The sequence below is a fragment of the Abramis brama genome (genome assembly GCF_963993115.1).
Source record: "Abramis brama genome assembly, chromosome: 14".
NCBI lineage: Eukaryota > Metazoa > Chordata > Actinopteri > Cypriniformes > Leuciscidae > Abramis > Abramis brama.
This window is the reverse complement of record NC_139976.1, coordinates 8,452,814-8,468,861: the sequence shown is the minus strand read 5'-3', so window position 1 is coordinate 8,468,861 and position 16,048 is coordinate 8,452,814. Positions and strand designations below refer to the sequence as shown.

Genomic DNA, 16,048 nt, shown 5'->3' with positions numbered 1-16,048 from the left:
TTTTTTAGATTTCTTACCCTCTTCTAATGTAAAACTTGCTGTTGTGACTGTGTGTATTTGCATGCCACACTTAAAATGTATTTCAATAACAAAATATCTAAGAAAGTGGCATTAAGCCCAAGCTTTTCTCAGAATTAACATTTTTCCTCTTCGGTTCTAGCAAAATAACCGCAGATGTAGTTCATCTCACAGCAATTCGTATGTATTTTACAAGGTGGCTAATTCATACGAATTCATACGACCTCAATTTGTATGATTTTTGCTAAATCGTACATATTTTACGAGTTGCCCAATTCGTATGAATGGCCTACCCCTGACCCCGCCCCTAAACCTACCCATCACTGGGGTTTAGACAAATCATACGAATTCATACGATTTAGCCACCTTGTACTCACTCATACTAATTGGTACGATAGCATTGAGTTCATGACATTAACCATGAACCTGACAACCAAAAGATAAAATATAAATATTGTTACATTTTATTTATTTTCACGTTTTAAACCTTATGATACTTTAAGTATTTTTTTTTTTAATAATAAATCCCATTGGTTTTTATATTTTAAATCTTTATAATAAATTGGTTTGATTATTTTGATATTTTGTTAATGACATTAATAGATTTGTAAATGTGTCTAAAGTGTCCAAATACTTTCTGAATATACAGTGAATTGTGGTCAACAGTCAATGTACAAACAAATACAAGTAATAACTACTTGTATTTCAGCAGAGACAGCGGAAACGTCAGTACTTGAGACAGTAGCTGAAGGGTGTGTCTTTCAAAAGGATGAAGGAATGAGAGATTTGAAGGACCTCAGAGGCATCACAGTTCTCAGGGTGTCCTGTTTCAGGAGGATGTCATTAAAAACAATCTTTTCCTGTCTCATCTGTCCAAGCTCTTTAAAAATGCTGTCACACTCACTCTCAAAAGAATGACATAGATACAGTACTAGTGTGCGGCCTGAGTGTTATTAAATGTTTAAGGCTTTAGGGCCAGGTCGTGAAGGGGTCATACAAGCTAGTGGTTGATTTTTGTTTTGAGTACTGGACAAATGAGGAACTAGTTAAAAATTATGATTTAAATTTATTTTAATTAGATTTATTTTCAGCATCTATTGTAGATGTAGTTTAGTTTATTACCATTCAAGTAATTGAAAGTGAAATGCAGGATCACTTCCTTGTCTCACATTGCTTAGACAAACCTGTAATCCTGACCCATGTTATGTTGCACAAAGTTGGGATACTCAAAGAAAACTTTGCAATGTTGTTTGGTGTCCTGAAAAACTAGGGAATTTCAAAACGTGTGACTGAAAAAGTCATGGCAATTAATCAAATCATAAAAGGTTATGGAAAAGTCATGAAAAATTTTTTTTCTCGTTTTGCTCTGAATCATTTGCTCTGAATTAGGCAAGAAATTACTCTTTGTGAGTGCAATAATCTAAAAAAAATATTTTTAAAAAGCTTTTACAAATCATAAAAAATACTGGAAAAGTCATGGAAATATTTTCTATATACTGTACACTTCTCTAACTATTTTATAGACTTTTTGTGAGTATGCTCTCTGAAATTATTATTATTTTTTTAATCCTTGACTAAGAAATGACTGGAAAAGTCATGGAAATTCATTGGTCAGAAAATGTGGAAACCCTGTAACTAAAATAAGTAGAAATCAGTCTTAGTGTTTAATCCTTCCCTTTGGTATTATCTCCCTTGCTCTGTTTTTTAACAAATACAGCACCTTTTTTCACTTTATTGCAAGTAATCGATGTCCCATAAATGCTTCATTTTTCACAAACAAGAAAGCAAAACAAGCAAAGAAGTGCTTCTCCTCCATCATTTAGACAAGGCATTCTGTCAAAGTTCCTCCAGACTGTTTTATGGCGAGTCAAGGCTGGTTCCATTAGCAATTAGAAGTGTTCAGTTTGGGACTCATTAAATTACTGGACCTCGTCTGAGGAGTCTGTGGTTACAGTATCCATCACAGGCCTACACTCTATCTTTATGCAAAAGAGCCAAGCTCTGCCAGCGGGCTTCATTCGTCAGTGCTCCGGTGCCAGAGTGGGTCACTCTCTCCTGATGACTGATTTGTCTGCCAGCCGTACTGACTTGTAGGGTGAGCTTACGTCTCGCTGAATGTATATTCATAAAGAGGATGAATGAATTCAACAAACACATATGCACACGTTTCATGTTATTTGTCTAGATTGTGAATTATATCCAGAAAAACGTCTATTGATCCTGAAACGAGTCCAGTAAAAAGTGTGCAGTGTCTCTTTGGGAATTATGAGACTCTTTAAATAACAACAGAGATCATCTCTTGAAATGTCTGCAGAATATGTAAGAACAAAGGAAAGAATGTTGGAACATCTCAACCTGCTAATTATGCGTCATAAATCCACGGATATTGCGGTAAGGATTATATGGCATTCAGACTAACACCTTAAACACCGAAACATGGTTTATTGCACCGTGTGCAGACTTTAACATCCGTATGGTGCTTGTATGTTTAGAGAGACGGTGGCCACCTGAGAGATTTAACCACAAGAATAAGGATGAATACAGCATTCATAGGTGAGTTATGTATACCACAGACCTCTCTCTTTCTTTCTGTTTTGTGTGTTTGTATGGGAGATCAGCCCAGTTGTGCTGAGACTGCCAACCCTCAAGTGTCTGTTACTGGAGCTGTGGTGTGCACGAGGCTTCTTGCATGTTTCTGTAACACTGGATTAGACTGCAACTGCCATGATACATTTCCCAAATTAATTTCCAAAGGCAAAACAATATGCCTTGAACACGAACACATCAATGGCTAAAAATAAAAGCAATATGTGCACATATTGTGGATTATGTTGCCTGTGATTGGGAAATAAAGCAGAATTATGACCAGGCTAATATCCATGTGTTATTTGATAGTACTGCTACTACTGAATTTATAGTTCAAGGGTTATCGTTATTATAAGAACTTGAAGATAGCCTTCAGAATATTTAGTTTTTAATCTAAAACTAATGGAAAAATACTTTATCACTAATAAAATAATAAACAATACATTAATTAATGAACTATGTTAAATAAATTAATATTTAATACATTTCCTAGCTTTCTACCATGACATTGTATAGTATGAATATTATTGGCTCTGTGATTATTTGCCAATGCTTTTGCGTTCTCTTGCAAACGTTTTGCATTCCTCCGAGAAACTTTTCATTTCAACGCAAAGTTTCTCGGGGAACGCAAAACATTTGTGAAAGAACGCAAAAGCATTGACTTATTATTATTATCATTATTATGTTCCTCTATTGTAAGTTCCTTTGGATAAAAGCATGCATGTAAATGTAAATAAGTTAACTTATTAAAATAGTTTCTTGCATAATATTGAAGAACTAAGAAAGCAAATCAGAAAACATCAGCTATAATAAAGTATATTAATATATGTATTGCTATTGTCTTCAATACTACATTTATCAGTACCAGTACTGATAGATGCTGCTTTCAAATGCTCGATTGTTTGAGCGAAATTTGTACAGAGATCCTCAATTTTTCTGGTACTAGTACCGACTACTGAAATTTTGGTGACAACCCTAGTTTGGAACATCATAAAGTAATTCTTATATTATATGAACACGCCATCAGTCTTTTAAAAACGGTAAGTTGTGACTAGATTTGTTCTAGATGTGTTTATTTGTTTGTTCTTTCAGAGCTTGCCTTGCAGGCAGAAGTGCACAAGGAAAGAAAAAAGGTTAAACTGGGCTAACCCACATGCAATTCCATTTTTCACTTGGCATTTCTCTGCAATTCTCCCTCTCTGTCTTGTTTTCTCTCTGATTCACAGTGGCATAGGGACCACAGGACTGGCATGGTTTGTACTGCTGGCACGGGTCACATGGAAAGATAACACACACATTACACACAGCAGCTCTCAGGACACCCACAGCGTTAAACACCTAACAATAAGAACCACATCAACACTAGTGCAAACTAATCATTTAAAACAGCTCTTGCATTTCAGATGCAGCTGAGGAACAAAGTATGCCAAAAACGCAAGAAAAAGTCTACTTATGTTTTTTAAAGAAGGTCTTTGTGCTGCATTCATGAATGGAAGTGATTATAATGGGTCTACGTTTCATTTTCACCAGATGATTAAGATATTAAATGTCACTAATTATTATAATCTTGCTAGAAAAGTGTTTATTTTACTAATTTAAACCATTTAAATAATTATTTCAGGATTGAAAAGGAACTACGGATCTTTTTTCTGGTTTTCCGAGTGTCTCTCTCTCATGTCTGTCTTAGGATGGAAAATTGCTCTCTCTCTCTCTCTCTCTCTCTCTCTCTCTCTCTCTCTCTCTCTCTCCTGTGATAAAGCTGTTGCCTGTGCACTGGGAAAGTGAAATCCATCATGCGACGGAAAGGGTTTATTCCACCATTCCGCCCCATTGAGGCCCGTAACACGTATGTGCTCTCGCCGTGCATCATTAACCCACAACACCCCGCTCTCTTCCTTTTTGTGTCTGGTCTCGGTACCGTTTTTTGGCTTGCTGTAGCGACAGCTATGCTCACATGCAGTCTTTTGCAGGATTGATCTATTGTAGTTGTTGTTTTTTTGTGGCTAGTTTTGTTCAGCGATGTTGGGTCTAGTTCACAGACATCAGCGGCTCCTTTATATTGTCAGACTCCCTTTGCATTGTTCCTGCAGGCTCTGCACGGACATAAACCCACATGCACTTCTACTGCCAAGTGCTTGGTGTACTATTTCAACTTCTTTCTGACAGGATAACACTTTGCTACCACTTTCGAGGTTTTTCTAAGGAGACAGAGAGGAATCTGCGGAGGAAGGTGAAATGATACTAAATTGCTGCGAGTGCTGAAGTCAGTTTTGGTTGATACATTGAGAAACGCCCTAGGTTAGTATACTTTAAAATATACAAAAACATCAACCAGTGTAGTTCCACGATGCTCAAAGCGAATAACAAACATTTACATTCACAGACATGCCCTTAAGAGCATGTTGAATAAATTGCTCTGTATATCTGTGAAGGTTTCGCAATTTTGTGGCAATAAAATGCCTCCACTTAGATGAAAATATTCAAGAGACGTCTTCATTGGCAAAACAAGATTGAGCAAACGCAGCTGCTGTTAATGTATGCTATCAAGACTTGTTGCTTCCTGTAGCTTTGGCTATGCAGTAACTCACGTGTTAAAGAATCAGTAAAGGCGCGTTTGCACTGACAGAGATTAGATGGAGGTCACCATGCTGCAGTAATGTTTGTTGGCTACAGATTCCTCCTCGAGTATCCAACTGTTTTAGAAGGTGGATCACACAAGTACCCGTTGCTCGTCACCTAAAATCACCAGCTCTTATTGAAAACAGTCACTTTGTCACTGTGAATCGCTGCAAATTTAAATGCCACTTAAAGGGATTTACTCACTCTCAGGTTGTTCCACACCTGTATGACTTTCAGAAAACAACGTCTCACAAAGTTATCATATGATTTCAGAAGACTTGGAATATAGTGCATTAGTTGCATGAAACACTTTTAACCATTATATTAGGTTGCAGGTCAGTTTGACCCATTTCGGTCAAAATTGTGACTTTCAATTGTGACTTTCTCACTTTGGGGGTCATGAAAATGCCTGTAAAGTTTCAAAACACTGCATGTGTTGTGGAATGTGCATTTCTATTACGATTATGATGATTGCAGGTCAATTTGACCCACATACTTTAATGTTTTTTTATTTATTTTAAATTAAATTTTTCTATTTAATTTGTTAAAATGTTTTAAAAAACGGCAAAAAATTACAATACTGTTCATAATATTCATAGTTTGTGAAAACAAAAATGGCTAAAATATATATTTTTTAATATAATGTACATATTGTTTAGGTAATCTGTGAATTTATATTAAAAGTTTTGTGATTTTATGTGAATTTTATTTATGATCGTAACATTAAAAAAACAAAAAGAAAACATGTCAGTTTTACGTGTTACGATACTTTTTTGGTCATTTTGGAGTTTGACAGGCCTTTTTTTTTATTATGTTGAAGACTGACCGGAATATTAATTATTATTATTTTTATTTATTTATTTTTTTTAAATTTATTTAACCTTTATTTAACCAGGAAGTCCCTTGAGACAGAATCTCTTTTCCGAGGGAGACCTGGCCAAGACGGCACACCAGTTAAAATTTAAATACAAATACAACATAGTCAAAACAACCAAACAAGCATCACATAAAAATAAACAGGTCACATATGGCAGTTACATTTTTGAGTTATATGGCATTTTAACATGGTCTTACATTCGTTTAATGGGACTAAATCATTTAGATGTAGCAAGTTTTGCAAATTATTCCAAGACCATGGCGCAAAGTAAGAGAAGGCTTTCTTCCCCAGCTCAGTAAAAACCCTTGGAACCTGGTAAGAGAGCCACCTGGAGGAACGGAGACGAAAACTGCTGGAATTCTTCTTAAGAAGATTACATAAATATGCCGGTAGTTTACCTAACATGGCCTTGTATAGAAAAATATGCAAATGAAGTTGTCTACGTAGACTTAGTGACGGCCAACCAATCAGTTCATACAACGTACAATTATGAGTACGGGAACCAGAGTTAAAAAAAATTACCTTTTGTTCTTGACAAAAAGTGAAATTCAATAGGGTTTGAAACTACTTGAGGGAGGGTAAATGATGGCAGAATTTTCTTATGAATAATTAATCGTTCATTGCAAGCTGGTCACAAGAGGTACGTGGACGGCGCTTTTGGACTCGTAAGCATCTTTCTGCACTTTGATGCTGTGCCATACAACATAAAAAGTTGCCTAGACACCATCTCTGTAGTTAAAAATAGCTCTAACTGTTTTCTCGGGATCAAAGCCTGCACAAATCGAACAACATAAACAAGTGGTGACACCCGACTTGTGAGTAACTGATCCCTTGCATTCCCATCTGTGTCTGCATGAGGGTCACTCACATGGCAGACATCTCTCGCCTTTTAGAGTTGTTCCCTGTGACCTGCACATTATCAATCCCTTGTTCCACTCTTCATCAAAGCCTGCTTGCTTGCTCTCATCTTAGTGGCTAAAGTTGCAACTGTATGTCCTGCTAAGCCGTGTTCAGGTTGTGAGGTAGCTGTGGCAGATAATGGCATCAGGTGTGTTTGTGTGTGTATGGAAGTGTCTGTGGAGCAGTCTCCACCTGCTCTCTCTCTTCAGTGCCCACTGGGGGCTGGATTCCCAGAATGCCTTTCAGGCAGCTGTTGACAGCCAGCACTGTGCCCTGGCCCCCCAAACGGCCCTGGGGATCAGCTGCATAAGAGGCTGTTTGCGTGTGTGTGTGTGTATTTGAGGGGGCGAACACAATGTGTGTTCTGCTGAGAAAGTCATAAGACACTTGTTGTAAATGTGTATGTGTGTCCTTGTTTGTGTGTGTGTATTATATTATATTATATTATATTATATTATATTATATTATATTATATTATATAAAGAAAGATGGTCAAGCCCTATATGGTTTTGATACTAGAATGTAAATGATCAAAGCAGCATTGTGAGGAAAATTAGTGTGTATACATAAAGTGTTTACATAGTGTTTGCTATAAATAAAATGTTAAACATAATCAGACATAAACAGCAAAACAAACATAAACAGCAAAAGTTGTCACTTAAACTTTCTTAAATTCTTATCTTTGGAAAAGTCTTATGGTTTAAGCAAACACATTCAGAATATTTAATATGTTTATGTCATATTTCAAATTGTCGTACTGGGTTTTAATTTGAGATTCTTTTATACTAAAAAATATAATAACTATTTTCCTACAGCTCAATTAATGAAGAAGCTTGTCATCTAAATAATCACTAATTTTGAAATTGGCATACTGGACAAAAGTAAAGCAAAATGTGTGAGAGGCTTTCTCCTGCTTAGCACAGTTTTAATCGAGAACCAATTATGACGTGATGCATCGTGGCACATGTATCGCAATGTCCATTGTATTGTGAGGTAGTTCGCAGTCATATCTGATATACACATAGACAGACTTCCACATTCTCTGAACAAGGGTTGAGAGACCTCTCGAGTTCCCTCTCACAGTTGTACCCCTGACATTAATTTTCACCCTCCTGAAGACAAGTCAAAGTGCTTCACTTTACAGATCCAGTTACTGACCCCTCTCACCTCCAAACATGACCTACATAAAGTTATGCACCTTCCTGTGACCCACGTCCGTACACACACACAAACAAGCACATTTATATACTCTCAGCTTCTCGTTGTAAATCACAAGGTTCTAACATGGCTCACATTTTAGTTGCTGGCATCTTGCTTTACAAAATAAACAAAGTCAACTTTTAGTCAAGGGGTGTTTATACATGTGCAATTTTACACTGATAACAGAGTCATTATCTAGTCATGCTTTGAGCAAAATATGATCAGCATACCTGTTATAAAAGTGTTTGGAAAATGGTAATTATGTAGTCTAACTATTTAACTGTCTACTGAGCTTTGTAAGAAATACAGAGAGAGAGATGAGAGTGTTTCTCTGTATATTTGCGGTAACTTGAGTGAACGTCACAGCGGTGCCCCTAGCCAAACCAGATCAAACGCCAACACACACACACAGGGGTCTCTTTGTTCAGTGTGATCTCATGTCCCAGCTGGCTTATGTCATCCTAGCACTACAACATTACAGTACAACCTGCCCCAAGGCTGGCTCAGGTAGAAAACAGTATAATCTAATAAAGCACATGCAGGTGTGTGTGCGAGCAGGTGAACGAAGCACCCCTATAGGAGAAAAACGTTCAAAAAATATGATCTCATTAGTATTATGAAAAGTGAAGTGGTTCAGGTATACCCAACTACGTTACGGGGACCAAATGGCAATGGACATTTTTTATTCCCCATGAGGAAAACCTTTGTGATGAGTAACTTATGTTTAGCTGATATATATACAGTTTGTTCAAAAATCATTATGTTTGGAATGTTCCCATAAAACATGGAAACACAACATGTTCTGAAATGCTTAACTTGTTGTTTTTTCAAGTGTTTTTTTATACTTGTTAAACTTTTGTGATAATTAAATTCCTCCAAACAAAGATGCAAATGATGAATCTTGATTTAATTTATAAATAAATGTGTAGGGACGCACAGGTAACATATCTGTTATTGTCTGATATTGGAGAATTTTATAACTATTATTATTAAGTATTCTTAAATAGTATTTAATATTGTCAAATACAATTAAATTAAATTTGGTTTCCCCAAAGAACCTTTCTGTGAACCAATTTGTTCTTAGTGTGAAGAAGATCAATATTCAACTATGGAGCCTTTTTTGAAGTTATGGATGGAAGTTAAAGGTTCTTCATGGAACCATAGATAGCAATAAAGAACCTCTGTTTTTAAGAGTTTACATACAGATATCTATGAATATGATTGAGATCATTCTGGGTTGAGGCAACGCGTTGAAAAAATACTCCACCTGTCCAAATGTGAAACAGTGTGTTGAATGCACATGTATAATACTGACAGTCAATTTTTACTGTACTCGTGTAAATCTGTCCATATTTCTATTAACACAGGGGTTTATTTTCCCAGGAACTTTGCCACTGCACTGTAAACCAGTTACCACAGGCTGTGTCTGTCAGTGTGAAGCGAACACCATGTTCTGTGTACGAGGAACTCGCTCTGTGCCATGCATCACTCAAGAACATTCCCCATATTCCAGCGAAGTTCACACTACCCTCTGCCAACTGGCCAGCCAGCCTCTCCACGGGATCTCCAAGCACTTCTCCACAACACCTGTGATGAGAGACGTGTCTACCAGCTCCAAACAGAGGCGTGTTTAAGAGCCTGCTACTCACTTAATCACAAACCAACTTTACAAGTCAAACCCTGCTGCTGAGAATACTATTAATGTTCACAGACATTTGGAGTCGACAGAGCTTGTGATTTTGCTGGGTAGTTTATTTGCACAATGCAAACTGCAGCTTAGGATAGTTTAAGGAGAAAAATGTCCTAAAGAAGTTTCTACAGACATGTGGCCTAGGATTCCCCCCCCCCACACATTTTCTAGCCTGAATTTTTAAAGAGGTTTTAATGTAGTTTGAATGGCTATGCTTTGATATGCGTTCCTTGAATCCACTTGAGAGAAGCCCTCACCGCAGGGGCTACGGAGGGGGAAGAGTGCAAAGAAACAAAAGTGCACAAGCTCTCCAGATGTGTAATTACTTAATTTCCTCACATATAAAACAGTGCTATAATTAAAAGGAAGTATGCAATTTACGACAAATATAGTGGCCCAAATAATTTATGAACAAATTCAGTGTATGACTGTTAGTGCAAGACCAAAAAATTAAAGAATATTTCAGATCCTTTTTGTTTTCATTTCAAAAATTCTTTCGTCCATTTATTCATGTTCCTCCGATGTTTCTGTGTGGTGACACCTGAATCTGCTGTAGTTATTCATATGGATTATTAGGCCCTGCATTAGTTGTCAATACACTGTGAAACTTAAAGGGATAGTTCACCCAGTATCTACTGGAAGAGTCACGTGTTGGAGACCAATGGTAAGAGATGATTGTCCAATTCTGAGATGCAACACAACTACTGTAGCCATTTAATCAATAAAATACAACCCTGGACACAACAGGTTTCTGAAAGGTTAAATTCAGGAGCTTTGATTATAACAGACTTTAATTTAAGCAAAGACCACTCATTACATCGTCTTTCAGATGATCTCTTTTTGCACTCAAAGAACAGATTTCCATAATAAAAGCCTTGGGGTTTAAGTGGCATTGTCTCAGCACAAGACAGAGAAAGTTTTGTGTAAGCTGGCAGTGAACCCTGTCAAAATGGAGGGTTTCACTGGTAGCCCAAATAAAAAGCGTGCCTTTCATAATAGTATATAATCTAATACTCAATGTTTTACCTCTCACAGATGTTCTGGCTGCGTGTCTGATTTCACTATTGCGAAGTTGACTGCAGATGGATGAGTAATGTTTTGACAAGCAACCACAACACTGATATTTGTAGTAGCACAGATGCAGTCTGGCAATGCTGAAATTAATTTTTCGTTATGTAGTTTTGGCTTTTTGACAAACTGCTGAAAACAGTATAGAGAAAATGCTAAGCACAGCTTGTGGCAGTCAAAAATTCAGCAATTTTTGCACCACCAATAGGACCAACTGGACACGAGCAACTTAATTGACAAAACACACACACGTCTCACATTCCCACAGAGAAGCGAAGTTGTGTGATTCCTTCACAGTGTCCGTATCAGCCATTACGAAATACAAAGGACCTTCATCCCTGCAGATGGAAGTTTCTGTGTTTAAACATTCACAGCCTAGCCTGAAAAGAGTCACATAATTCCAGCAAATTGGACACAGTGATTAGTGCAGGGAGAGAAAAAAAACAGAGCCCATTCATAACTTCAGCGGTCGGGAGAAACGCAATTATTCCCAGAGGGTTTGACAAAGGGTGAGAATTTATGCCGCAAAAGTAATTTTATGTTTGTTTTCTTTATTTGCAAGACATTTGCACAGATCCATCAAACTGTCCTGCCTTGTGCATAAATTCAGGAAATGTCTTTCAGCTCATTTGAAAAAAGAGAGTGAGAGAAAAACATTGGCCGTGTAGTTTATTTCTTTATTTTTTCCTTTCTTAGAAAGTTGACACCCATCCAAAGTGTTTTAGCTCAAGTAAAGCACACTTCTTAATGTTTTCTGTTAACCTAGTTATCCCACTCGCTTTTTGTTCATTTTAACTGACGGACTTCCCAACACTTTTTAACTTGTTGTTTATGCAGACGCACTGTTAATGGATGAGTAATCTGGCACATGCTGTTATCTAGCAACTAATTTTGATGTTGCAGTTATTGTTTTCTTGTGTAATTTTAAATTGAGGGCCCATCCCTTTCTGAAGGATGGGGGATGGGGGGGGGGGGGCTGTTTTCCGAACCGTGTGTCGCATTCCCAAGAATCCTGGCGACTCTTTTAGATGGATGGGATCCTCGTGGATATAACAAAGCACAAAGGATGAATAGCAATGTAGGGTGTGAGAGTGATGCGAGAAAGAGAGACTGCATGTTGATAAAGAGAGTGAGTGTTTCTGAAGGATTCATGTATTTTTTTATTGTGTATTTATTTGTTTGTTTTTATCTATGCTTTTGTACTAGAAGGCATAATCAGTTGAAGGAGAAAGAGAGCGTTCGGGCAAGTACTTTGCATGGCCTGGTATGTTAACTAAATCTGGTGGTGAAATATACCTTGCGGAGACAGACAGGTAACCTTTCATTACGGTCATAATCCCTCTTAATAACAGAGCTGTGATGTCTGATATGCTTCATTACACAGAATGGCAAAAGACAAGCTGATGTTAAACTCTAACAGCAGCCTGAAGATATCGAATGAACTATCTTGCTTGGGAATTTTGAACTTAAAATTTCCTCAAATTTCCTCAAATTAAATGGAGAGCATAAGCTAAAAAGCATCCTCACAATATTATATAATGCACAATAGAGCTGTTTGAGGTCAATATTTTTGGTAATTAAATTTAAAAAAGCTAGTATTTTACTCACTAAGAAGATTCTCAAGAAAAGAAATCTCTTAAAAATATGTATTTCCATCAAACTTTTTTTACTACAGGTATATAGAAAGTTTAATGTATTTGTTTTATTGTTGTATCAGTTTATTTGCTACCATTTCTTACTAAACTTTTTAACTATAGGAATTAAGATTACATGATGAAAATCTATATGAAAGTGTATTTTGTACACTTATAAGAATATAAGAAAAACTGTTTTCTTGTATTTTTGTTATACTTTTATATGTATCTGTCTGTATGTTTTCTGCATCTATATGGTGTGTGTGTGTGTGTGTGTGTGTGGTTTCCTATAATGACAGTGAGGAGTTGATTATCATGGATTAGAAAATGAGCAAATCAGAGCTGGGCTGTTTGTACAATTCTTATCTGATAATAATATTTGCATTTTTATTTGCATGTTTTTTTTTAAAAATAATTTCCATTTATTTGAATGTGTAGTTTTCAAGCCACAAATAGTTTTTTTTTATTAACAAAATAACGTAGACTATTATGTTATATTGTATTATAGGCTACATACCAAATATTTATAGTGTTACTTTTAGATTTGGCCTGTTTTTTGGGGGGTTTTTTGTGTGAAAAAACTTCACCATCTACAACTGGCAAGCTTAACACCAGCGCTACAACAAAACTAATTAATTACGAATAATAATCATATTGACGTTATATTATTATGATTACATACAAATAATATAGGCTACAATACATTATTTATGTATATGGTTTAAAAGATTTGTGATAATGTTAATGTTTCTTCTCTAGTCATTAGGGGGGGAATCTATTAATCTTTTGAGATATCTAATAATGATAACGCATATTTTTTAAACTCTTGTGTAGATTGGGCACATCATTATCACTGATCATAAGTTAACTTACCTGTACCAGTCCAGTCCGTTGTCATAGTTACGGTCGAAGAAGTGCGGCTCCGCTCCGACCGCGCGAATATCTGGATGCACGCGCAGAAACTCCAGCAGCGCGCGCGTCCCTCCTTTTTTCACGCCGATGATGATCGCCTGAGGCAGCTTCTTACTGCCCTCGCCTAACGAACTCAGTTTACCTGTATCAAAATAGGAGCCCCCCGTCTCCAAATCTACATCCAAAGAGTCTGACAGCTGTACGTTTGTCCGAAAAATGTGTTTATCTGCCTCAATTTCAGGTAAATCCTCTTCACTGACACTTTCGAGCCGGTGGATTAATCTGTTGTTCCTCATCACCTGAGGTCTTGTGGAGGTCCATTTCTGAAAAAGTCTCTTTCTCCTCAGCGACCCAAAATCTTTAAGTTTCGAGGCGTAAAATTCCTCCACCGGACCCGTATCTCTTCTCTCCGTGGGTATACAGGTCCCGCATCGATCCGTGAGGCAGTGGAGAAAGTACAGAGACGCAAGTATAGACAGCAACATGACCGCGAAGGTCTTAAAGATGCTCTTGGACGGAGGGTCCGAAAAGACGCGGCTAAATGCCATGTCGGTCCACGGGTGGCATGAGTTGGAGAGACAGCCATGCTAGACTGGCATTATTCGGTCTTGCCATCAAAAAATAAAGCAGCGTTTGGAGCTCGAGAGCATCAAAGGTGGTTTAGAGTTCGCACGCGCCGCTCCCCAAAAACCCCTCGTGCATATGCAGCCTAAAGCTCGTCGTCGTTACATAAACTGTTATTAGTCTGAAAATTAGATTATTGAGATTTTATTTATTACTATGTTATAAGCGTTAATCATGATCCCTTTAATAGTTTGTTTTAATCTAAAACAAATTGAGTCCCTTAAACGAGTCAAAAGTGTAAAAACAAAAAACGATTTTTTTTTTTTTTTAGGCCATCCTTTTCTTCAAATGATTTTGGAAATTCTGATTAACTTTCATAGCACTAGTAGCTCTCACACGTGTGTGCCTTGTATCTAACTTCAGAATGACGTCACCTGAAGTGACTGACATACTGCGGCCCAATCAGGTTCCCCAAAATTTTCAAGAGCGCATGTAATTTGCATTGCAGTAACCAATAGGATGCACGAAGAGCAGGACAGACCCCGCCCACCTGTCAGTTCCGTTCAAGAGGAACGGTTACGCTCGTGTTCAAAGCAAATGTCACTTTCAGCGCCTGTGGCCACTGCCAAACAAAATGTAGGTTTGTAGTTTACACAAGGTGGTTTTAAAGAATCCAAGAGAGATGGTTTATATATTCAACATCAGCATATTTACTCAAAAAAATCTGCACTGCTAAGACTTAAATTTCTCCCTAATATATCTTGTAATTGTAGATTTTAAACATTAATTTGCATTAAATCCCTTACTAAATCTAATTAGAAATCAGGCCAAATGCTCTGTCATTTTGCCTGGAAATATTATATAGAATTTTAACTAATGCTAAACATATGATAAGCCGTTGGATAGAGGAAAAATTTTGTATGAAACTGATACGATGTTTGATCTCTTGTGCAAATGTGTGTTTAAACAGTCATGGTAATGTTTTAATAAGATTATTTCAGACATGCTTTACTGCATGACTAAACCTATAAACATTATCTCCAAATCTAAGTGTTGTGTGCACTTCATTTGTGCGAATGGATAAGAGAGAGAGATAGAGAGAGAAATGTCGGTGTTCATTCTATCACAGTTTTCACCCCTATTTTTCTTATTTCTTTACAGATATGTCACTGACAGATTTCGTAAACATTTGGCTCTTTTTTCACTTCAGGCCACCAAGGACGACCGTCATTTTCCCCCCTTGTTGTTACCATATTGTCTTTCTTTTTTAATAAGGAGAAGAACACAGCATGGTGAAATGAAAGTAAAAGCAGCGCATTATCTCTTTACAAGTGAACAAGAACAGAACCAAATGTTTCACATCTGCTCCTGTAGTTTGCAGCATTACCATGTGAAAGCCAAAGGAGTGTTTCAATGCAGTACAGCCCACTGCTTCAGAATGGAGATGGAGACCTCAGTCGAAACACCGGCTTGCTTGTGCCAGATGTCCCCATGATGAGGACACAATGAAGGGGCTGACTCGCATTTAACAAATCACACCCTGGTCCTTTCGGCCATCCCGGGAGAAAGAAGAGGCAACAACCAAATAGTAAGGCCATCCTCCTGTGATGCCCCCTGGGTCAAATGTTTTTGCACCACCATTATATTCATGATAAAGGAATTTGCAGAGACGCTGTTGCTGAGTGGACAGGCCAGTCCACTGAAATTTAAAACACAGGCTAAGAGAACTTGTTCATTGCACAATATCATGCCAATGTTTATGTATTTTTGGGTTCTGTCTTTGTGCAGTTTTGCTACTGCAACTTTTGCACAACTATGTGCTTTTTCCATTTCTTCAGTAAAACGAGGAAATCTCAGCATACAGAGGATTTGGTTTGAATCAAAAATGTAAGAGCATACACAAATAATAGATAACCTTCTTTCATCTCTGTTATATTTACTCTGGATGCTTAACAGTGTACTGAATTGTAAAACCGACTC

At 37.2% G+C, this 16,048-nt stretch overlaps 1 protein-coding gene across 1 annotated transcript in view; it reads right to left on the bottom strand.

The window, feature by feature from the left end:
* The window catches only part of LOC311096411 (heparan sulfate glucosamine 3-O-sulfotransferase 3A1), a 33,663-nt gene extending 18,431 nt beyond the window's left edge, over positions 1–15,232 (bottom strand). The window contains exon 1 of the mRNA XM_084135539.1: positions 13,466–15,232. Coding sequence (XP_083991665.1) covers positions 13,466–14,052 — 587 coding nt within the window. The 5' untranslated portion in view covers positions 14,053–15,232. The remainder of the gene's footprint in view (positions 1–13,465) is intronic.
* Between the last annotated feature and the right edge of the window lie 816 nt (positions 15,233–16,048).